This window comes from Haliotis asinina, chromosome 13 (genome assembly GCF_037392515.1).
Source record: "Haliotis asinina isolate JCU_RB_2024 chromosome 13, JCU_Hal_asi_v2, whole genome shotgun sequence".
In the NCBI taxonomy this organism is placed as follows: Eukaryota; Metazoa; Mollusca; class Gastropoda; order Lepetellida; family Haliotidae; genus Haliotis; species Haliotis asinina.
In genome coordinates, this window is record NC_090292.1 from 33,408,301 (window position 1) to 33,432,604 (window position 24,304).

At 38.2% G+C, this 24,304-nt stretch overlaps 1 protein-coding gene across 1 annotated transcript; it reads left to right on the forward strand.

Moving 5' to 3' along the window:
* Positions 1-3,489: 3,489 nt before the first annotated feature.
* On the forward strand, positions 3,490-18,911 carry LOC137260252 (ras-related protein Rab-11B). The gene is made up of 6 exons (XM_067797948.1): positions 3,490-3,785; positions 9,386-9,497; positions 15,701-15,784; positions 16,571-16,764; positions 17,906-17,986; positions 18,298-18,911. Exons 1-6 carry the CDS (start codon positions 3,746-3,748, stop codon positions 18,435-18,437), a joined length of 651 nt encoding a protein of 216 aa, XP_067654049.1. The 5' UTR covers positions 3,490-3,745; the 3' UTR covers positions 18,438-18,911.
* The last annotated feature ends 5,393 nt before the right edge of the window (positions 18,912-24,304 follow it).

Sequence of the window (24,304 nt, forward strand, 5' to 3'; positions counted from 1 at the left end):
TTATGGCCTACAGTACCCTGTCTGTCAATTATGTTTCAACTGGAATGCTTCCCTTCTTTTTCTGTTTTAATGTTCGGGAATCACTCACGACCCATCATATTAGGTTTCTGTGTGTCATAAGTTTCACTTGAGTTTGTTAGAACAGCGTGAAACTGTGTACAATGTAGTCTATTTTGTTTTTATTGGTTTCACTTTAACAAAATGGGCCTGAAGATGTCTTTCAGTGTCTGTAGATTTCAGAGCTTGCAGTTAGCAGCAGGCCCTGATGGCCAGCTGTCAAAGTAGAGTATTGTAAACACCGCCTTCCTTACTGATCCACCTTCTATTACACATGCCTCTCAAAGATATTACAATAGTGACACAGGTACAGATAAGCTGCTTAGCTGCTTAAAATTACGTGAAAACTCCATTCCTATCCCAGTCATTTGCGTACAGGTACGCTTGAAGTTTCATAAATACTCAGTAAAGTTGATATTACAAATGTACATGCAAAATAGAAAAAGTAACGGAGGTATACCGAGATGTTCTATTTCAGCACATGCACTTGGAAACTTGCAGTCTTTCTTATCGTTTCTCATATTACAGATCAAACATGAATAACAAGCGCGTAATACATACGAAACCTACATTTAGGCTTTACTGTATTTTTACAATCAATAAACTTTGGTAGAACAAAGTCTTGTGTTTGTGTGAGGTGGGTACAATTTATTTGGTTACTCGAAGAAAAATTAGGATACCCAGTTGCGATGTACACAAATGAGTTCCTAAGTCAATAATTTAATTTATTTGTAGCTCTGCAAATACTCCTGTTTCATAATGGGGACAGTGGGGTAGAATAATGATTAGATCACGCTGATGGCCCAGTTCAATACCCCAAATGGGTGCAATGTGTGAAGCCAATTTTGGGTGTTCCCCGTCGTGATATTGGTGGAATATTGCTAACGGAATCGAAAAACTAAACTAAATCCCCCCTTCCCATATGCTCATAGTTTTATATTGACTTAAATATGTAAGCTGCAAACGTATGTTTCATTTGGGTTTACACATTCATAATAAAGTATACATTCTAATACATTTGTTGGGTTGTCTCCAATACGAGATTCGAACTCACACACACTGTGGCTGAGTTGATTAGGCGGCTCACATTGTGTGCTGGCGATTAGGAGCCCGACTCTGGGGGTATGGGTTCGAATTCCACATGGGACACAACCCAAAAAAGTTACTAGAATCTGTACTTTACTCAGAAAGTACATAACGTTGGTACACTGACCACTTTCCTGAAGGCATTTGGATATATGTCCATCTCCTGCTTGCATCGCGTACAGCTTCTCGGGTAATCCCATACGTGTAACCATCGTTTAATTGTGGTCTACATTAAACCTACCAGTACATCTGACATCAATACCTGAACACGTGTTCTTACATGCTGTCACTTGTGCACAACGGGTTGCCGAAGGTAGGTTCACCTTTGACTGAAATCCAACCTTCCTCTAACTGCAACAACGCCGCGTGCTGGGAGGACAGTGAACGTTCACTTGTTGCTCATGTGAAAGGACAGAAGTCAGTAATATACAACAGTCCCGTCATTTAATCTCGCTATTGAACCTGTTTCTCTGTCGGGGTGCTGGGGTAGTCTTGTGGTTAAAGCATTCGCTTATCACGCGAAAGATGCGGGTTTGATTCCCCACACAATGGAGAAGATTGTACGATGTGTTTAGTTACTGAAGGAAACTCGGGATACCCAACTGAGATCACCTGCGAGTACATAACTCAATGACCCAATAGTTAGTCATCTGTAGCTCTGCAATACTCCTGGTTCGTAATGAGGGCAGTGGGCTAGAATGATGAATAGAGCATGCTTAATATCCGGGTTCGATTCCTTACATGGGTACATCGTGTTCAGTCCATTTCTTGTGTCACCCGTCGTGACATCGCTGGAACACATCTAAAAGCCGAGTGAAGCCAGTCTCAATCGCTTCTCTGTAAGCTGGCGTACACCACCGTGATATTTCTGGAACATAGCTAAAAGCGGTGAACAGCAAACCTCACTCACTCACTTTTCTGTAAGCTGGCGTACCCCGCCGTGATATTTCTGGAACACAGCTAAAAGCAGTGTAAAGCAAAACTCACTCACTCACTTCTCTGAAAGTTACTGCTCGGAATATGAAAGCTTTCTCCTGATTAACAGTACTTTTTTCCTCTATGGTCGGTCTATTTCTCCTTAATTACGAAGTTTTCCACGGTTCGGTGGTTAAAGCGTTCGCTCTGCACGCGGATGACCTAGGTTTGATTCCCAGCATGGGTACAATATGTGAAGCCCGTTTCTGGCGTACCCCGTCTTGATACATTGTCTCCACAAGGTTGTATGAAATGTGAATATTCAAAATTTCCCATCCCTCTCATGTCGAGCAGTACAAGTTCCAGCCATTACAATGTTTGAGGTACAGGGGGCGGTGGAGTAGCCAAGTGCTTACAGTGTTAGCAGGTCACGATGAAGACCCGGTTTCAATTCCGTACGTGGGTACAGAGTGTGATACCCTTTTCTGGTGTCCCCCGCCGTGTTATTCCTGGAAAATGGCTACAAGCAGGTTAAAACCACACTCACTAATATGTCAGGGTGGGTTCAATGCAAATATGACAATATACGGCGCTTTTAATAAAGGGAGGACGGTATGTGCATTAACGATTGTGGTATGGCGGTCAAACCAACAATAGCTTCAACAGTTGTAGGTTTTTTACACAATGATGATATAACGCGACGAACCCACGGGCCTACTCATGTCAGAGTCGAACCAGTAGACGCTGACTCACATTTTGACTAACATTTAGCCTCTGAAATGAACATTTTTCACATGAAAGAACGGTAGTATAAGCATACGGTAATTTAAGCTCCTAGATCTGTCCACACAGTAATATTATCCCCTGATATTCAGACGAATTGACCTAATACACTAAAAATATGTCAATTTTGTTTTATGACGCAGTCGTAACATATTGCTTAAATCTCGTAGCAATTAGTAAATATTCAAATCTGATAACGTCAAACCAGTCGTTGACAGCAATAACATCGATTTTACTATGCTAAAGTCATTAGCATCAGGGCCCGACAACCCATTGAATCGGACCACCCGATCCACTTTCACGACCAGAACAGATCACTGAGGACATATTCTACTCTGGATTCCACACTTTCAATCTACTTGTGGGTAATTCTTTTTATCAAGCTCCAGACCACTGCAACTGGTATTAATGTTTAATACTTTTAATAACTTTCACTTGAAAGGATTAATCGTCTTCCAAAGCCCGGTGAATGCATGTTTGAGGTTAAACAATAACCTTGTTTTTTCTGAGCTTATTGTGCCAAATGGTTGTTATATATTTGTGCGTTAATTCTGTTGGAAGTTACCATCATGTTCTTATCTTATAATCATCTCAGTCAGACTAGATATGTTGTTAGACGACTTCACTTCCGCTTACTGTGGTGACGTCATTCCATGCGCAGTCGTCCAAGGGGCGTTGAATGGTCCGCCATATTGGCTGCTGAGAAGGGAATAGACGACGAGAGTATTGGCTGTCATCGGCCTAAATCGTAATCATCTGCGTTTGTGGTGTTAATCTTCCGTTTGAACCGTGTTTGCTGAAGTTTTCAGTAGGCAGTAGATAATTATTGTTTCCCAAAGTAAGCTCTTATTGGGACATCAAGGCATTTGTTTACAAGCGTCTGCCAAGCGGAAGAGCAAAGAAAATGGGCACTAAGGATGATGAATACGACTATCTTTTCAAAGGTAAGGTGACACCAGTCAAATGCGACATCGGTTATCAGTTAAAATGAGATCTGTGTATCTTTACAGATACGGTTCGTCTTGTAGCTGATTTGTATGCTAGATGGGAGTTGGTGCTACGCAACTTCCATTTTGACTTCGTTTGACAAGGACGGAAACGACGAACAAACAGGCACCTGCTATACGATCAAAGTGGTTTATAGGTTAAGTGTCAAACGGTTGTCACAGAAAAGTCAAATTTAAAGGAAATTGTCCCCTAACTGACACAATATTAACCCAAGTCAGTATTCTAATACATGTATGAATTGTGGAAATGATCGATTTATCATAGGGTCACCTGAGGTTGTATAGTTGCCTCAGCGATATGTAGGTGGGCGTGTACCCCGTATAATCGTGGCTTATACTAAATGCGTATATGATTTATCTTTAATTAAGGAATATGTGCAATCGTTAGTGTTTACAATTGCCAGTTCGGACGTTATTAATCACAGGCGCTGAACATACATTCCTTCTGATGTTAGATAATTGATGTCTAAACAACGCAAGATAAATCTGATACGTTTGCATGTACATGCATGAAATCTTTATTCACTATTGTATGAACTTGTACAGCTTTACCCTACGACCTTGCTTTTTAAGAAGTGTCAGCAAATTTCCAGAAATGTCAGTAATGCAATCAGTGGTACATGTTTCCATGGTTTATTTTGTGAGTGATTAGATGTAGGCTGTTGTTACTGGTGTAGAATATCAAACAGGTGTGTCGTCAGTTTGGTATGTATGGCATGAAGGCAGTCAGACTTTACTCAGAAAGTTATAAACATTTTTCTTGTCTGTTCTAGGTCTTCTGTGTTTAATGAATTTCAGTTCATTGGTTAAGTAGTAATTTTACAGGTAGCAGGAAATGAGTTTTAGACTATTTCCAAATGATTTGTTTGAGTGGCTTTTTAGAAGTTGCTGGTATAAATAGTTTAAATACAAGATACATTTGCATAACACAATGAGATAACAATAAAAAAAGGTGGGAAGAACAAAGCATAGAAGTTGATCATCCACTCAGTTGTGTCAACTCTACTTCCAAATGATGACAAAAGTGGGTTGTTTGCTATATGGTAGTATTTTATAAGGTTTTGTTTACGCTTCATCCAGTATCTCTCTCCACCACCCCAAAATAGATGAATACATGGAAGTATTGAGTGCATGGATGACATAGGCACACGCATATAAATGACAATACATGAAGAAGGTGTCCATTTTTCACTACATACAGAATGTATAGAAATTCTGGAAAGGGTTGCCAGTTTGAATTATTTTAGTGTGTTTGTTGGGTAATGCTTCACTACGCTTTTTTCAAGCATTTGTAAGCAGTCTATAAATTGTAAAAACCTAAAGGCTTGAATTTAGTGACTGCTTTTGTGAACAATGATGCTGTTCTCAGGATACAAAAAACTTGCATGGAGCAAAGTTATCTCACCTGAAAATCTGATCCATGTCATAGCCACTTACAACTAGATCAGGTTGTGAATCAATTTTGGCATGTTGTAGGAATCAAACCTTGTTAATGTCAGGTATTCACCCAGTTCACTCAAGTGAGGGTATAAATTGCAATACTTCCTGATAGTGTGTATCATATTTACATATATGTTTACATGCAGTTGACTGCTATACCATGCAGCAGTTAAAATGAAGTTCATGTTTTATCTGTTTAATACCTTGCTTTTGGCAGTATTCCAGCAATACCATGGTGGGGAGTCACTGGGGACACCTGATAAGGGCTTCGGTCATTCTACCCATGTTGTGGATCAAACCAGCGTCTTCAGCATGACGAGTTAAAGCACTATCCACAAGGCTACCCGGCCCTCAGTTTTAATCATTACTGCCAGACAGACTAACAATACATATCAACTTTTTGTGTCTTGGGTTGTCGCTTAGGATGTGTCGCTCAGGATGCTGATTGAATAGAACTGCAGCTTTTTAGGTGGAGATGCACCAGTTGATTCACTTTTGTTTCACTTTTGTTTCATGGCTGCTCCCTTCCACACTGTTGTAGTTGATCTGTCATCCTTGATAATCTTTTAGTCACACACAAGTAAGTGACAGGAGGAAACATTTTCAGGATGTTACACAATGCAGAAACATGTGACCATATATTTTATGTTATGGTGCAATGTTCAACTCCTTTTCATTACTTTCTGGAACCCTCATATTTCTCGTAAAGAAGCTTAAAATTGGTAATAGAGGTTCTCTGGACCACTAGATTTGCGGGTTAGGTGAAAACCTGCACCTGTTGTTGCACTTACAGTTGTGACAACAGGGATTTATGTGATGCACAAATTTATGTCCCGTACTCACACATGTTGAGAATGGTGGGAACAAAATACTGTGTCCAGAGTGAGGCATGATATTGTTCTTTGTACTTGAAACCACACCACATGCATGATTGTAAAGGGTTTGGTTGTTCGTTCAGGGCAGTTTTTTATCTTTACATCATTTCACCCATCAGTTGGCATAATAAATGATTCACTCCTGGCTCTGAAAGAATTCTCAAAACATATAGTTTCTGAACCATTCTTTCATAGGAGGGGTATTAGGGTAACCTTGTGATGAAAGCATTTTCTCATCACACCAATGTCCCAGGTTCATTTCCCCACATAGGTACAATATGTGAAGCCCATTTCTGGTGTCCCCATTCATGATATTGCTGGAATATTGCTAAAGGAGGCATAGAATTAAATTCACTCACTACTTCATCGGACCATCATAATGCCTCCAGTGACCCCAAAACTTATAATTAGCGGTCCCAGGTACCCCCATGTTTGTGAGTCAAGGTAAAACCTTGCATGATAACATTCACATAGTAACACACACAAGTCTTGACACAGAAACTAATAGAGGGTTGTAATTACCTTCGAAGGTCTAGGATATCCATACATCTATTGTATGTAATTGACAATGACACGTTGCATGTGTATGTACTTGAGTTATATAATTTGCAAAGCTTATGTAATCACATTCGTGTTGATGATTGACGGCCATCTATATAACCAGAGTAGCCTGTCCGGCCTGGTTGACACAGACTTGATTGATTTCCCGTCCCAAGGTACTGTTCACATTTGTCATATTGAAACAGGTTTGTCGGTTAGCAAGGATGGGACATAGGATAGTTCACTTACCAACACTTACTTGATGCAGGGTTTTGTCTATGTGGTTCATGCAGGCAGTACATCTCACAGATGAGTCGGTAACATCTGGTGTGTACACAAAAGAATAAATTTGATTTTGCTTGTCAATCTTATCGATTCATGATTTCAGTGCTTGAACATACTGAAAATGACCCAGAAGTCTTTCATTGAAACATATTTTTGATCTGCTGGTTACATATTCTGGATCATCACAATCAAAATTATGCTCATTGTAAGTAGGCATGTGAAGGATGGTGCAAAACATACCACCTGTCTTTATTACGTTAATTCTGCAATTTGTGTGGCCATTTCTATTTTAAGTGTAAACGTGTACTCATGATTTCCTTTGGTAGGCCAATTCATTTGGTTTCAGTGAACTTTCAGGAGAGTCTGTCATCTGTACATTTATTCCACATGTTTCGTGAGATTATGAAGATCTATTATTGTGTGAAATTAGAAAATCTTTAAAGTTAAGGTAAATTTGTCAATAATTGTGTGATCTTAACCTAATGGATACACACCAGGCACAAAATAAATGAAATACGTTCTAAGAAATATACAGTTAAGGAACAAGAAAGTGTGGATGACAATTTCTTGTGTATAGCTACAGAAAATACTTGTGAAATGGCTGTCATTTATACATATTGAAGGTGCACATAATAAATGGAAACATTTCCAAACAGACGCCATGATAGAAGCCATGTCAAGTGTCAGTTGTCTCCCTTTCCAACCCGTAATAGTTGTTTAAGCATCAAAGTTATGCTATCTTAATATTGTTCTCTTCATTTTGTTGATTACAGTTGATGCCTCGAGAGCTAACATTATTATCTGATTCTTACTCATTCCCAAGTTCCAGGCTGGCCTGGACTAAATGCTATTAATAGTCATGATAGTAATACCGGTGAGTCATAGTGTTTACAAACAGGATCTCTTTGCCTACATCTGCTACATATATATCACTGTCTACCAATACCAAAGTACTTCATTGCTGATCACATCTGGTGTGGAAGGTTATTAGTTAAACTGTTTGCTGAAACTTGTAGAAATGGACAGTATCTACCACTCATGTTTCATTATGAAGCAATATTTCCCTGATGATGAGGTTGATTTTATTCTAAAATGTAAGTAGACATTGGTGGACTTTTTTTACATTCATGATTTTAGTAACCATGCTCATTCCAACTGTAATTTTAAGGCCAATAATCATGGTTTTGATATGTTCTCATGCAGGTGTTTATGGTAAATGTTCGGGTGCTTTTTGACTAAGTTGATGGGTCAGTGACAGAAACCAAAGTGGGTTCAGAGTTCAGGACATGTTGGTTTTGATATCACAGATCACCTTTGTTTGTTATTGTGTCTCAACTGTATTTTGAACATCTTGACATGATACCACTTAAATTTGATAGATACAATGGCATTTTGATCATCGTCGTGTTTGAGAGCAGTTTGATGTTAGGTTCTTATGCAAGTTCCATATGTCTATGCTCACGGAGGGGGTTTAACAGAGGTGGAGAGTTTCTGTCAGGTAAAATTTAATCTTCATGTATTTATTTTGATCCATGTCAACCAAGAAATGCTCTGTTAATGAATAGTGCTAATAGTCTGATTTACATGTAAACCCATAAAAGAAGTTGATTTACATGAATTAAAAATCTGATCCCTTTTCTGCATGGTGTGTTACACAAGCTTTTAAAAATCAGTCTTAGGAGTCAACATCCACAATTAAGAGTAAGTGGTAGAGGTGGAACATTACAGAAAATTTACGATACAATACATATCACGATATCTTAGAAGGATTCGATTCAATGCATTCCACGATGCGCTATTTTTAGTTATTCTTTAAAAAAACCCAGACATTTTTATATCAAGGAAAGGTGTAAATTTTCACATAGTCATCAATTTTAACAATTTTATTAAGATACAAAAAAAAAATATCAACATCTCATATTTATCGTATGATAGAGTATCATGATTATTGATGCTACAGTATATCGTAATGCTTTAGTAAGTGGATGGGGTAAATACTCCAAATGTAAGCTTGAATGGTGCGTCAACATCATAGTCTTTATGATTACCCATGAAGATCTAGGTTAGAATTGATCTTCTGTAAACTATGCTTATTGTAATAGGCAGCTAACGGAAAACGGGTGGTCAGACTCACTGACTTGGGTTGCATGTTATTGTATCCTAATTGTGTGCAACAGTGCTCATGCTGTTGATCACTAAATTGTCTGCTCCAGACTTCCATGATTTACAGACTGCTGTCATATAGCTGAAATATTGCTGATTGCAGTATTAAACTAAACTAAAATCAAAGAACTACTTTGTTTCTGTTACTTCTGTTGCGTGCTGTGTACTCCTCCTATAGTGTTAGCAAAACTGCTTCATTGTCTGTGTACTACTGACTGTTATGTTTTGTTGCAGTTGTCCTGATTGGAGATTCGGGAGTTGGAAAGAGTAATCTACTGTCCAGATTCACCAGGAATGAGTTCAACTTGGAGAGCAAGAGCACAATAGGAGTAGAGTTTGCCACAAGGTGAGAAATACATGAATATTGCAGATTAAGGTTATCTTTTATATATAGGTGGGCGCACTCATTGATACAGGGCTATATAGTGAAACTTGGGCCAGTGAGCTGAGGGACCCTCGTCTCAACATCTTACCCCACTGAGTTGTGTCCCTTAGAACAGCTGTGTGTGAAATCAACACTGGTCCGTGGCTTGTGAGAATTCATCAGGTAAATGATAAGCGCACAGTTGTCTTTGTGGCTAGTGGATTTTGTATTGATAGTGATCGCGGTAGGTTTTGTACGAGTGTGTGCAGAAATAAAATTATATATGTGTAGTTCAAATCTTCTACGTGTGAAATTTTCAGACAATATCCTCTATCATGTTTAAACACAATATCCTGAATCATGTTAAAATATATTGTTTGTCAATATGTTGTGGTTTTAAGGTACGTTTTAAAATTATGTAGATCAGAATCTATGCGTCCAAAACATGCACAAAATATTTTTTGAAAGGGTTTATTATTTTTTTGCGTGAAAAACGCATCTTACTGCGTTAACGTGAACACTAGATAGTTATGTAAAATGAGGAAAGTTCTTTTGGTCCGGTGAAGTACAGACAGGACCACAAATAATTGTCAACTCACTAGTCCTGTGGTGAAGTGGGAAGTTTTCGAAAGGTTTCTTTCCATGTTAAGAGGTGCACTGATACATTTCAAGGGTTCTCTACATGATACTCTGAGGCCAAATGTAGAGATAGCATCAAGATCATTATATAATACACCTAGTACCCATACTGCATGTCTTGATCATGTGGGATGATGGGGTAGCCTGATGGTTAATTCCTCTGTCCCATGCCATACTATTGCTGGAATACAGTCGAACCCCGTTTACCCCGACCCCACAGATCCGGAAACCCCGCCTTCCGGACGATTTTTATGTTGTACTCACTTAACCGGACCCTGCACTCCCGGACCTGGACAGCAAATTTTCAAACCATTCCCATACATTTCCATTGAAAAATGATCCAGTTATCCGGACGGAGAGATCTGTGCAACGTGCATGTGATTTCTTAATCTATCAGGAGGTATTTGGTGTGAATTGATTAATTAGCCATCAAAACACTAGTGACGCGTGTCACTTGGGTTGTTCATTATGAATTGGCGCGTGTGAGAACATCTCATCAGTAACGAAAACACATGTTAAGTAGGATTAAGGGAAACTACACTGTAATTGTACTGTATATAAAACTTATAAATCGACCCCTGCTATCTGTCGCGATGCAAGTTAAAGATAGCCTGCCACATGATCTAAGTCATGTGATCCCGTCCGGAAATTTACTTTCTGCAGACAGCATAAATTCGATATGATGTATGTTTTTAGGGCATTTGAAATTAACAAAGGAATATGCAATTGGCAAAATAGAAATTTTTTGTCATCGATGTATGTTTTTCATCTAACTTACCATCTGAAGCTCCATACGCTACACGATTATGTCCGAGACAACTACAGTAACCTATGTTCCACCTTCCATGTATTATCGGTACACTTATATGTTACGATGATTCACTGTTATTACTACTGACTGTTGATTTATTGATATACATACATGAATATTTTATCCTTTCACTTAATTTTCACGTTTTGGATGTTTAATCCAGTTAACCGGACGTCTCGCCATCGGGACGATTTTCGAGAGAAACCAAAATGTCAGGGTAAACGGGGTTTGACTGTATTGCTAAAAGTGGCATTAAACCAAACTCTCTCATTCTTGAACATGTTGAACACCATTGCTCGTCACTGTCCATGAAACCATGTGGTTATTACTTACCAAGTTGCTCTGTTAGAATGTGGACATGCTTTAACAGTGGAGTAATTCTTGTTTCTTTTTAAAAACCTGATACATTCTGTGGCTAGTTCCATATCAACCGTAGATTTCTGGAGAGTGGGAAGTGTCATATTAATTACTGAATATCACTTTTACTGCTGTTGAGATCATAAAAGATAGGGAAATTTCCAGGATTTGGCCTAGGACAAATGACATGTTGATCATAATGTTTGACGGTGTGTCACAACACACAGCCCTGTCTCATTGTAGATGTGCCATGGTGTGACTAATGTTAAGCATCCATCCTGGTCATGTATGATTCTTGCTGACTTTCATTTTAGTTATTGTATTTGTTTATACACATGAGAGCTTTTGCAGTGCCCACACTAAAGTCTGATAGTGCCATTGTAAATTTGAAACAAACTTTCATCTACCTGGGATTTTGTTGTTGGCAATTATATACAATGTCCAAAATGTAGAATTATGCAGGATGAACTTCAAATCTCATGTGTTACATGAATCAGCAGATACTTGCAATATTAATGATGGATTTATGGTAGAGAGCAAGGGATTGAGTGAGCATTTTAAAGAATGGCTGATATTAAGCAATATTTCTTGTAATAACCACATGCCAGGAATCTGAACAGGTAGAATCAATCACTGCTTTAGAGAAAGGAATCAATAGTTTATTATGACTCATCAGACAATCTCTAATGGATATTGTTGTAGACCACCCAAGGCAAGTGCCATGAATAAATCCATTCTGATGTCACCCAGTTGGATTTATGTAAAATAACTGGATATAATTAGAAAATGTGTAAGCCTTACAATTTTCATTAGCCAGGCCCATAATGCAGGGTTTATTGGGGTCTTTGTCAGTCCTTGGAGACTTTAGACGTTCGTACATGTGAAAATGTTCAGTACACAACCCTGTGCTCTGAAAATAACCCGTGAAGGTCCCAGGGTAGAATAGGCCTTCAGCAACCCATGCTTGCCATAAAAGGTGACTATGCTTGTCGTAAGAGGCGACTAACGGGATCGGGTGGTCAGACTAGCTGACTTGGTTGACACATGTCATCGGTTCCCCATTGCGCAGATCGATGCTCATGTTTTTGATCACTGGATTGTCTGGTCCAGACTCGATTATTTACAGACCGTCGCCATATAGCTGGGATATTGTTAAGTGCGACGTAAAACTAAACTCACTCACTCACTCAGAAAATAATCCACAAATCTATTGGTAGTTGATAAGATTGTAGTCACACAAATGTGTGCATACACCTAGTTGCGGGTACAGCAACATACTGTTAACTTGGACAAAGTACTGGGACAGTATCCCAGTTCACCCAGCTGTGAATGGCTACTTTGTAAAGATGGAAAGTAACAGTAACTTTGTGCGTCTTGTGGCTGCAAGAGTTGTATGATCCCCGGTGAGTTGAGTTTGATAATACGATATACTGTTGAGATAAGCATCCAATTGTCGAGGGGAAATAAACAAAACCACTCCTTGAGTTTGTCCCATTCGAGTAAAATAATGTAGTGAACTATTTTAATACCCTGTAGTGATAACAATGTAAAAATGGGGATCACATATATGAAAATCAGGATTCTAGTGTCACCTGTGTGCCAGGAAGTAAATTGTCTAAAGTGTCAAGGCTTTTGTGTACATGACCTGATTTATGCATCATGAGTTAAGATGTAATTAGATTTAAATAGTTTTATCTAAGATTCCAAATTAAGTGCACTTAGTGATTTTCTTCTGAATCTTTGAATGTTTTACTTTTCTTGGAGTTACTGACCAATCTTGACAATATGTAATCAATATTGGGACTGTAATCAATATTGTTTAATGTAATTTTCTGCAGACGTGGCTAAATATCAGCCTCTGAGCATGTAAAGAACATTGTTGAGTTTGGTACAAAAGTTTCAAGAGCTAAACTCAGACTACTGTTAAATATATTTGCAGGTAACAATTGAACATTTGAATTGATTTCAGTTACTTTTATCAGCCAGACCCATTATCTTCCCATGGTTCATAGTGGATCGGTTGGTGAAATCTTTTTACATTCATGCATTATTGGGTATATGGTAGATACAAAAAGCAGCATTTTATCTCTTGTGTATTGTCATTCTTCCAAATAAAACTGACGTATGGCTTTGACTGTAATACTTGTTGGTAATGTGAATACAAAGAACATTGTTCACTCTATGAACCACCAAATTTTACAGTTAAGCCTGAACACTCAGGTTGTCTTTCACCTTAATCAGCTATTGCAGGTTTCATCTAAAGGTAATCAAAATAAAGAGTCAAATTAACACTTTTTATTTGCTGGAACATCTGAAACAATCATTGAAAAGTACTGGAAGGTATGGACTTTTTGGAACTTTTACGTTTATGAACATCTAAATTTAAGTAGTTTTGACTCATTTCGTAGCTTTCCTTCTCTTGTCAGATTACGCAGTTGGACAGCAGGGTCTAGGAATGTATCAAATTTCTAGCTTTTGAGGAAAACTTGCAGGTCCAATCATAAATTGTTTATAGGAGGAAGGTTAAGTTGATTCACCTGACCTTTCAGAATATTTGACTGACACTTGGATGAATGAAAATAGAATTTCGTATTTCAAAAATGCTTTAGTTTTGACTTTTAATATCTGAACTAGTGGTCATTCTGGATTAATGTTGGTTCCCATCAGTCTTTGCTCGTCAGTAGAGGGACTTGGTGAATCAGGTATTCACACTTGTTATGTGGTTGACAGCTTGTCATCACTCATTGAACACACTGCTTGTTAATATCAGCTATCAGTATGAACCCAGTATCACAGCTGGCCTTGCTAGATGATGAAGATCTGGCATTAGTAAGAGTCCATAGAGTATCTGCCAGGATCGTGGAAAGTCTGTGGTTCAATATCCAGTTGCAATTGTAATTAAACTTAAAAGCAGACATGCAGGGTTCCCCTTGACATAGAAAACTGTTTATGTGATGCAGCATAAGGTGAAAACATGCATAAGAAACAAACACTGCATCACTTCTGGTGAAGTAAAATCACTAATCAAAACCACACGATTCAATGGTATTGGTAATAAATCAACTAAATTGATTTCTGATTTCAAACTAATCAGAAAATACTCATGGTAATTCTTTAGAATTCAGACTTGGGGGCATATTGTTGAAAATCTATAATCTTTGTAAATTGTTCAATCCCCCAAATCTAGGTGTTTACTCCCCCCAAAATTTGGAGAGTCAACCTGACCCCCAGATATAAATGTCTAGGAAAAAGCCTGGACATGGTCGGTGAACTAGTTTGCACTCTAAAACGAGCACAAATCTGCACCCCAGTACAAGCAGGAAAACCGCTCACTCATTCACTCCAGTACAAGCAGACAGCACATAGTACGTATGTGATATGGGGGCAGTAATCCTGAATGTGAGACCTGTGAAGATCTTAGAAATGAACTTAAGTAACATACACTTGCTGTAACAGGCAACTAATGGGATCTGGTGATCAAGCTCACTGATTTTGAAGGCACGTCATCTTATCCCATCTTTATAGATTAATGCTCAAGCAGTTCATCACTGGATTGTTAGGTCCAGATTCCTTTATTTACAGACCACTGCCCTATAGGTGTAATATGTGCATGTTCCTAACTTGGCACCAAAGAAACATGATTTGTTCCTTGAATGTGGCTGGTGAAAACTATAAATGCAGAGAACTTTTACAGTCAGCAGAGATTGCAACTAGTTCACTGTCACCATGTCAAGCGGTTTCTAAGGCAGTAGGCTGAAAATACATGAGCAAAGTGATGAAGATTTAGTTACCCTGAGTGCATATATACACTTATGACATTTTAAGCTGATTTGGATAATGCAAAGGTTGCTTACACAAAGGTGCACCAAAATTGTCTAAGGCACTCTTTAAAAAAGATTTTTATCCCTGAATCTCTGTGTGTTTCTGTGTGTTCTGTAATCATCCTCGATATCTCCAGGGTATGCGTTCCGAAAAGTCTCCATTATACCTTGGACACATCTATGGGTTTGTTCGATAATTTTCAGAGAACCTCTGCATGGTTTGTGTTGCCAAGTTTAATTGATTAGATGATTTGAAAGCGAAAAGCTCAACTTCCCAGCGTAGACACCTGACTGGATAAAAAGTCAGCCAAGGGAGGTAATAAATTTATTGGGCTGAGCCGTAGATGCTTCCAGGGTGTAGCGGAGACTTATCAGAGCGTATATGCTGGAGATATCGAGGATATGCTGTAATAATCCGAGATATTAAGATGTGGTTATGATGACCTTTCTTTCTACTTCTGTTGTTTTCTAATGCCCGCTATGCATAGTTACATGTTAACAGCAGCCAGAGACAGTAGATGAGACATGATGAGATGCTGGATTATGGTTTGTTTCAGGAGTATACAGGTTGATGGCAAAACAATTAAAGCACAAATCTGGGACACTGCTGGGCAGGAGAGGTATAGAGCCATCACTAGTGCGTAAGTATCTGCCAGTCACTTGTCATTTCCACATACATGCATCTGGTTCGAGCAGATAACAGAGTTTGTTCATTTCGGCCATTAAAGAAAATTCATGGAGGATTTTTTTGTTCAAATGAATTGTTTTGCCATAGTTGTTCAAATAATTCCACCAGTGTTTACAAGTGTAAAAGATATATTTAGTAGTGCAGCAACACTGGCCTCGACTTTGATAACCATTATCACTATTTAGATTTGATATTTGAAGATCTTTATAAATTATTTTCTCACACATGACATGTAATTTTTACTTTATTAACTTTTGTGGTCCTTGGCAAGGGGAAAAGAAAGTGGAAAGTACTGTTCTGTGCATAAACTTCATATTTTATTTGTTTGAAAAACGTTACATCATTTACATTCCTGAATTCCTAGTCAAATATGGGAATAAATTTTCAGTGTGATATGTTTTGTTTTAGTATAGAGTGAGAGTTAAATGATGTTTTTGCTTAAGTGAAGAATCAAACTTAATTTGATTCAGGTTCAGTATCAAAAATGGGATCAAATCAAGGTCTTGGTGAATGTTTGCAATGCTAATATTTAGGGACTAATTTCACAACTATTTAATGATACTTATACTCCCAAGTACTTTGTGAAAATAGGACTGAACTTCCATTGGAATTACTGTCTGTGTGTCCTTGTCAATAAAGCAGGAGCTGTGGTTAAAAGGTTATGTGTATTTTGCCATTTCTGTATACAAGACACAAAAGTTCTGCCAGATAGTTTACCATGCCAGTGTGCTTGTTTCAGATATTACCGAGGAGCAGTCGGCGCCCTGCTAGTATATGATATTGCCAAACATTTGACATATGAAAACGTGGAGAGGTGGCTGAAGGAACTTAGAGATCATGCAGACCAAAACATAGTCATAATGCTGGTGGGGAACAAGAGTGACTTGAGACATTTACGTGCTGTACCCACAGACGAGGCCAAGGCATTTGCAGGTAACAACACATCCACACTCCCACACTGCTTGTTACCTTGGGATTAGTTTTATGTAACTGTGAAGTATCAGATCTGCAAACTGCTGCATTTAGATCAGTGCTGTTACTTGAAGTTTCAGTGACGTAGAACATAGAAAAAGACTTTCCTGAGGGTACATAAGTGCAAAAGGTAGCCACTTTTTTTTAACAGAACATGGCTTTATGCAAATTTGTGTGTGGTGAAATTAGACAATTTTCTTAAATGCCCATTTCAGAATTAAATGGTGCTTAATTATAAATGATAGCTTGTGTAAGAAATGATAATTTTAATACTGAAACTATCAGGATGTAGCTTCCGTGGAAATGGGTGTCACAGATAGTTGTAAGGGGTGGGCTGGGGATAGAGATATCAGCAGAGAGTCTTTTGGGGGAAGTAAACAGCATGTCATAACAGTTTGCACTGACATAAGAGTCCAGTTGACTTTTGGGTGGTCATGCTACCTATATATTTTGAGACATTTAATACAGTGGCTCATTTAAGCATTTCTGTGAATATCGTACACATGTACATATCTCAACCTAAACGCTATTAAAGAACACATAAGGTGTTTATAGATAGGATTGACATATTCAACACACATGAATAAGCATACAATATCGTTGAGATGACCCCTTGTGCCTGTAGGTAGCACATGCATTTAATGCCTGGCTGTGTGACCTAATTGCAATCTATAGTCTGATCCGTTGTTTTCACCAGTTATTCGTGTTTTTTCAAAGTTATTCCTGATTTTATGAGTTAAGATGCTTTTCTTGGTATTTTATTATGCATCCCACTGGATGCTTACTGTAGGGCCGATGAAAGTAAATGTGTAAATTTTAGAGAAACAGTAACAGCCTGTAAACAGTTTTTTTCTATTTCTGACAGTACTTGAGAATCTGTACTTCACAAAGAAAGTAATCCCAATTAGAACATGTTATATGGTGGTTAAAGTCTCTGTTTGCCATGCTGAAAACCCAGGTTGAATTTCCCATGTGTGTAGCATGTGTGAAACCCATTTCTGGTGTCCCCTGCCAGCCTAAATTCTATTTCAGTGGTGTGTTTTCCAATTTTCTCACATTTCTTTAAAAATCCTAATATTGTTAATTGTTTGTATTTTTTCAGAAAAAAATAACCTATCCTTCATAGAAACATCAGCGTTAGATTCCACAAATGTTGAAGCAGCATTTCACAACATTCTTACAGGTAACACAACTTTTATGTGTAAAATAAATGAATGGTGAAAGTTATATGTAAGCCCTTATGTTGGAGAAATGATATTCACTGTGTTGAAAGACAATCTTAAGACTATATTATGGGCTGTTTAATCTAGTATGTGTCTCTGATAAGACAAGTGTAGGTGTAATTTTACTATTTTAATTGTAAAGGCTAAGTTTCATTGACATGCAGCTTCTATTTGAAAAATGCAAGTGAAATTTAGACATTTTCGTTGAAAATCATTGATATTGTTGAGGAATGTATATTTTTGTCATGTATTATTGTTTTTCTATTTCCAGAGATTTACAAAATAGTTTCTCAGAAGCAAATCCGTGATAGTCCTGACGACGAAAACTCGCCTAGTAGCAATGTACAGACAATTACCGTTGCGCCCACAGATAATTCCGCGGGAACCAAGAAACAATGTTGTAATGTCTAGGCTCAAATTATTGTCAACCTAAAGCTACATGAGTTGGGAGGGAAGAAGAGTTACAGAAGAATTTGAACATGTCTTGTGCAGTTGGGGCCGTGTTCCCTGTGGAACGCTAACAACAAGGGCCACTGTAAGAGGTGGTTGCAATGATACGTTTTTGTACATTCATGTGTTAGCCATTTGTGTTATGGTCCGAATTGGGAGAATGAGTTTTTAAGTCCATTAGCAGACCATTGGTGCATCACTGTCGTTCATATCTGATATTGAAATTGTCCATCGATCTCTTAATTATTAATTTTTTCAAATTTTGAATGAATGTAATTCAGAAATCGATAATATTGGATAATATTGTTCTCCTGCCACAATAGTATGGTTGTTCAGTGTATGTTAAACTCATGCAGGCTACTAATTCTCACTAGGATTCGGTGTTTGGACGAGGCATCTTTTGAACACTGTAATGTGATTTACAGAATTGATTAATACAGGAAAGAAACACTGCAATGCAGTGTGTCTATGATAATTATGCTGAGGTCATGATGACCTGTTGGATATCTGTCATCCCTGTTCGTGATTTGCCCTTGCATTGCTTGATTGATTACTGTGTCAATTGTAAGATGCTACCATGATTACTGGCAGGTTATTTCCAACTACAGTGAAGCATTTGTAGAAAGCAAGTTATTACTTGCATTTCAACTTTGGCGATTATTATGTCAAACCATTGGAATCACTTGTCGAATACCTTCCTTATCACTTGCAGTATACCTCTGTGATCATGAAAATATTGTAAGATATCTCTGTGATCACTTAAAGGATACTGCCCTGCTCACTTGCAGTATGCCTCTTTGATCACAAAGTTATTGTCGGATACCTCTGTGATCACTGTGATCACTTGTAGGAAGCTTCTGTGATCACTTGTAGGAAACATCCATCATCATTTGTAGGATACTGCCAGTTTTCCTGTGGTAGTGATTGATGTATACATTCCACCTCGTGCTATCCATGGCAGATTGCTGCTAGTGAAATAGTTCATGATCGAGCGAGTTCCTTGTACGTCTTTGCATGCCTGAAGTGCTGTTATGTAGTGGAATGATGTTGACTTCTACCATGCTCGATTCCTTAGTGGGAACCCTTACCAACATAACACTTTTCATCTGATAACTCACTGAATAAAGAGAAACCAACTTGAATACCCCTATCCCAAAAATTTCACAGACAGCACCTGACAGATTTTATTAAAATATACTCAAGGTTGTTCCAGTCAAATGATTTAAATGTGGTAGTCTATCTTGCTAATCTTTCCCTTTTTTTTAAGATGTGCATTTGCTGGTCAGCTGAAACGATGCTTCGTAGGGTGTAGAGCAGTATTGATGAGTTACCTGTGTTCGTTGGTATCTTTTCCTGTTAAGATTCTTGCGTGGCAGTTCAGGTTATTATGTGTTACGAATGGACTGAGTGGAGACAACTGTGTACATACACATTGACACATACACACAACCTTGGTTGCCTCTCACAAACTTCAATGGTTTGTCTTTCTTTTGTTTGCGGTATAAAGCTTAGAACACCACTGTTGGTTTGTTCGAATTTCATTGAAGATGACATGATTTAAATCTTAGAATTGTTAAGGTACAATATTTGTTATTGTTGATTATGCAAATCTTGTTAGTGGCAAAGGCATGAAAAGTTGACATATATTTTTTTGTAATTCATTTTGCTGACTTGTTACCATGTAATGATGTATAGAATGTCCCTAGTAATGCTCTTTCAGGTGGAAGAATAAATTGGTTTAGATTATTTGATATTATCAAACTTAGGACTAGAAGGACATGTTGCATAGAGAAGGCTATTTGCTACCTCTTCAACCCAATGGTTTGGGAACCAAGACTGAGTGGAGTGGTAGAAGGCTGTGACTACATAGCACCCAGTCCTTCACCATCAACATGATTCCAGTCAGAATGACGGAACTGAACACACTTAAATTCATGTGCCTGAGTTCTAGTCCAAGTCCAACACTATGAAATTGATTGGTTTTGTTCTAGGGATCTATAGCATGGTCATTCATGAAGTACCACCAAACTCTGTTAGCACCCAATCGCTACTAAATCACTATTCTGTGTCTACAGTCACATTTGACTGATCCAAAACAACCATCAGCACATCCTTTGAAGATACCATGAGAGTAACCTGTCTTGACTGTTGGAAAATGTCTTTTACAGAGTCCCTCTTTGCCTGTACAGTTTGCTGTAGCATGGGTGAAATGAAAAAGGCTGCCTCTTATCAATATTTATTTTTCACAGTGTTCTGGAATGTTCAAGCACTGCTTTTCTCGGCCTTTGATATTGTTTCAGTCTTGATCTGTTCAACTTTGATGGGTGTTGTTAGCTCAACTGGATGCGAGTCTGTGACCAGATTCAGTTTAGAGAAGTAGCTTGCCAAAGCAAGTTGATGTGGCAAACCGAGAAAGACATTTAGGAACGAACATGGACTAAGTAATAAAGTTCCTTTGCCTGTTATTGAAGCAGAATAGCCATTGCCAAAATTGAGCTGAAAATGCTGGGTTGTCTCCCCATAAATCCTCTATTAAGATCCAGAATACCACCACACTCAGCCCTGATAGTGTGCAATGTGTCGCCAGACAGACTGAACCCAAATAAATGTTGCTTTATGTATATGATATCTGTGATGAATTTTTTGTAGCCGACACTTCAATGTGCCCTTAAAGGAAGGGCAGTTCTCCTTCCATGAATGAATTGTCATGAAATTCTTTCTGTACAAAGCTACTACATGTCTGTAACACACTTGTCGTTTTGTCACAACACAAAATTCCATTTGTTACTTTCCCTGCTGTTGGTGTCGCCAGAGATTTCAACCTGATGAATATGACCATCTCCACTGTCTTTACTGAGCAAGGCAATACAATCCTTAGAAGCTGAAGCTGTTGATCCGTCTGCTAAGCTGTTTTTGACATGCGATCCTGTTGGTTAATGTGAGAAATATTTTTTAACCAGCTTGTCACAGTAAACCATGGCTGTAGTAGGTGACTCATCAGTCCTGTTCTGTTTGTGTAAGAATCAGTGTTGCATTATGTATATTATAAGACTTCAGTTGGGATTGGGGAAAATATGCCTTTGACTATCAAAACAAGTGAGTTGCTGTGTATCCAGTTACTTGAAACCTGGCCAATTCTTGTACAGACTTTTTTTAAATTCAGTTTATTTAAATTCAGTGCACTCCAAAGCGATATGTTGGCATGTAACACTTGTATTTATGAAATGATTCTTAATTGGTTTTGTACACAAGATGCTAAAGTATCACATCATTTTGTATCTTTATTAGGAAATTTGTTTTGTAGGGTTCAACAATAACCAGACAGAATAGTTCTGTCAGATTTTAGATCATCCTTGAAATACTGTAATTTTCCTCCCATTACAGAACACAATTTAGTGTGGAATAATTGGGAGGTAAGTAGAAGATACTGAGCCTATTCTGGAATACTCTGAGGCCTACTGTCTATGTACAGAACTATCCTAGCATGTATGTACACTGTAGCTTGCTGCTCTGCTCCATACAATTGTAAATCATGCCTCTTTCATATGGCCAGGTCTACTGCCTGTAAACTATATATAATATACATATATAATTTCTATCTTGCTATGTAAAATTTTGTGTATTAATAAAGAGCAAATGAACATATGGAACATCTTTTTGTACTGATTGTCAGATCTCAGTGCGGCATCAACTGGTTTTTTTTGCAGATGGCAACACCATCTGATTAAATTTTATTAAGGCATTTTTTTGTCTCAACTGTTGCGACGTGGAACTTTGTTCTCCTTTTTAGGAAGACCGGGTTTGATTCCCCACATGGCTACAGTGTGTGAAGCCCATTTCTGGTGTCCCACTGCCACCATATTGATGGAATATTGCTAGAAGTGGCATTAACTGAACCAACTCGCTGACTTGCTCACTCTAATTTTTTTAAAGATTCTAGACCTCATCAAATACTCCTGTATTTGCTCACTGCTTTTTCGTTCCTCGGTAACCGAGACAGGTGGTTATGACACAATGACCTGTTCCTGACAGAAGAGAGGGGGGTAACCTAGTGATGAAGGTGTTTGCCTGTTGTCCGAGAGACCTGGGTTTGTTCCCAAGTTGAAGTCTGTAGGTCACTGTTGATGTCATCCAGCTTTTTGTTGAAATTGTCCTTAAGGGCTCTTTATCATGTACATGAGGACCCATTTAGACAAGTTAATGAGTTGACAAGTATTGTACTGGTATTGCTTTATAACAGTACTGTGGTGATTAATGGGAATAACTTCAGAGTTCAAGTTGGGAGTCAAAATATTACAAAATATTAATCGCTAATTTCAAAAATCTGATCTGTTTGGTTAGATTTATCCTGGTGACTTGTATGCAGAAACTTTGCAGCATTTGTTTGGAAGAGGTAAAAAAATGTCCACCGACTCCAGTATATCCATGTGACCGTCGTGTTGAAATAAGCATGAAATCTTATTAAGTACACACAGAAATGAAAGTTGAATTTAAATATCAGTTTGCAGTTGTGTGCAGCTGAGCATGATTTTCACAAGATTCTGAAAGTGTTTCATTGGTTTGATAGTGATGTCTATGGCATTTTTGCCCTAGACTAACAGCTAGTCTCTGAAATTAACATATTTTACTGAAAAAACGTTCATAGTGAAAAAAAATATAATGAAATGGAGCCCTGAGACTTTCATTTTCAGACTTGTGTGGGCTTTCTTGGATATATATACTTCAGGGTCTGTGCTACAGACTACATTTGCCCTAGCAACAATCTCTAACCCATTGGTGGATCCAGAGGGGGAGCTTCAGAGGTTTGAAACCCCACCTACCCCTGCTTTGAAGGTGACTTAAGATCACATTGAAGATAATTATTGGCAGAGCCAATGGGAGATTCAGGGGGTTTGAACCCCCTGAACCCTGTCCTGTCAAAATTCCTGAATCCGACCATGTGACCATGATTTAAACCTTTGATCTGAGTACTCTGTTTTAAATTTTCAATTTCAGTCCAGATATCATTTCTCCCAGAAAGTGCGTCACGTGATAATACAGGACACGCTTTATTATATATATGAAATAATCCTGAGGTTTAAAGAACATGTTTGTACACCATCAGCTGAGGTGACAACATGAGGGGGTACCAACTATCTTTCAGTACCCTGAAACCGTGACAAGTAACCTGATCTCTAATGTTCTGTCAGTAGTGGATGCCAACACTTCTGTCCTAAAATACATTTGTCTTCAGTTGCAGAGTAATTAGTTTTGAGCTAATGAACACGTATTTATGTATTTAGTGTATCTGCTCCCCTTACAACGTAATGTATGTCATCAGCTGTTTAAGCTCTGATTTGGCAATGATGTCTCATAAGTTAGGTACTAAGAGAACTTGACACGTATTTGACATTCTATAAGCGTGGCTCACCACTCGCACATAACGATCAGTGTACATGTATTTGGAAAACATTAAAACCCGTTAGAAAAGACGCAACGATCATCAGGACTAAGGCAATGCATCACACAAAATGATTTCCAAATGATAATTTTCATGAGGGGTAGGTACAATTATTTAGAGTCTGTTACATCTGACATGAGCTCAAGCATCCATAATGTTACGAACCTTTCCAGAGAACCCCCCACCCCACCCCCCACACCACCACTACCACCACCACCAAGCCTGTCGTGACCCAAATCGAATTCACTCGGAGTAAAATGACCGGTACCTTTAATAGACTCCAACAGACTCTTAAGCCACATACGTTATCCACACCTTGTGAAAATGAATGATGCGTACAGCAGGATTGAATTTGATAGGCAAAAACTGGTTTTATTCGGTACATTTA

What these genes read in the sequence shown, in the direction of transcription:
- LOC137260252 (XM_067797948.1), top strand. Translation starts at nt 3,746, where the DNA reads ATGGGCACTAAGGATGATGAATACGACTATCTTTTCAAAG. An exon ending in ATACGACTATCTTTTCAAAG is followed by an intron (nt 3,786 to 9,385) that starts GTAAGGTGACAC and finishes GTTTTGTTGCAG; the next exon opens with TTGTCCTGATTGGAGATTCG. An exon ending in ATTTCACAACATTCTTACAG is followed by an intron (nt 17,987 to 18,297) that starts GTAACACAACTT and finishes TTCTATTTCCAG; the next exon opens with AGATTTACAAAATAGTTTCT.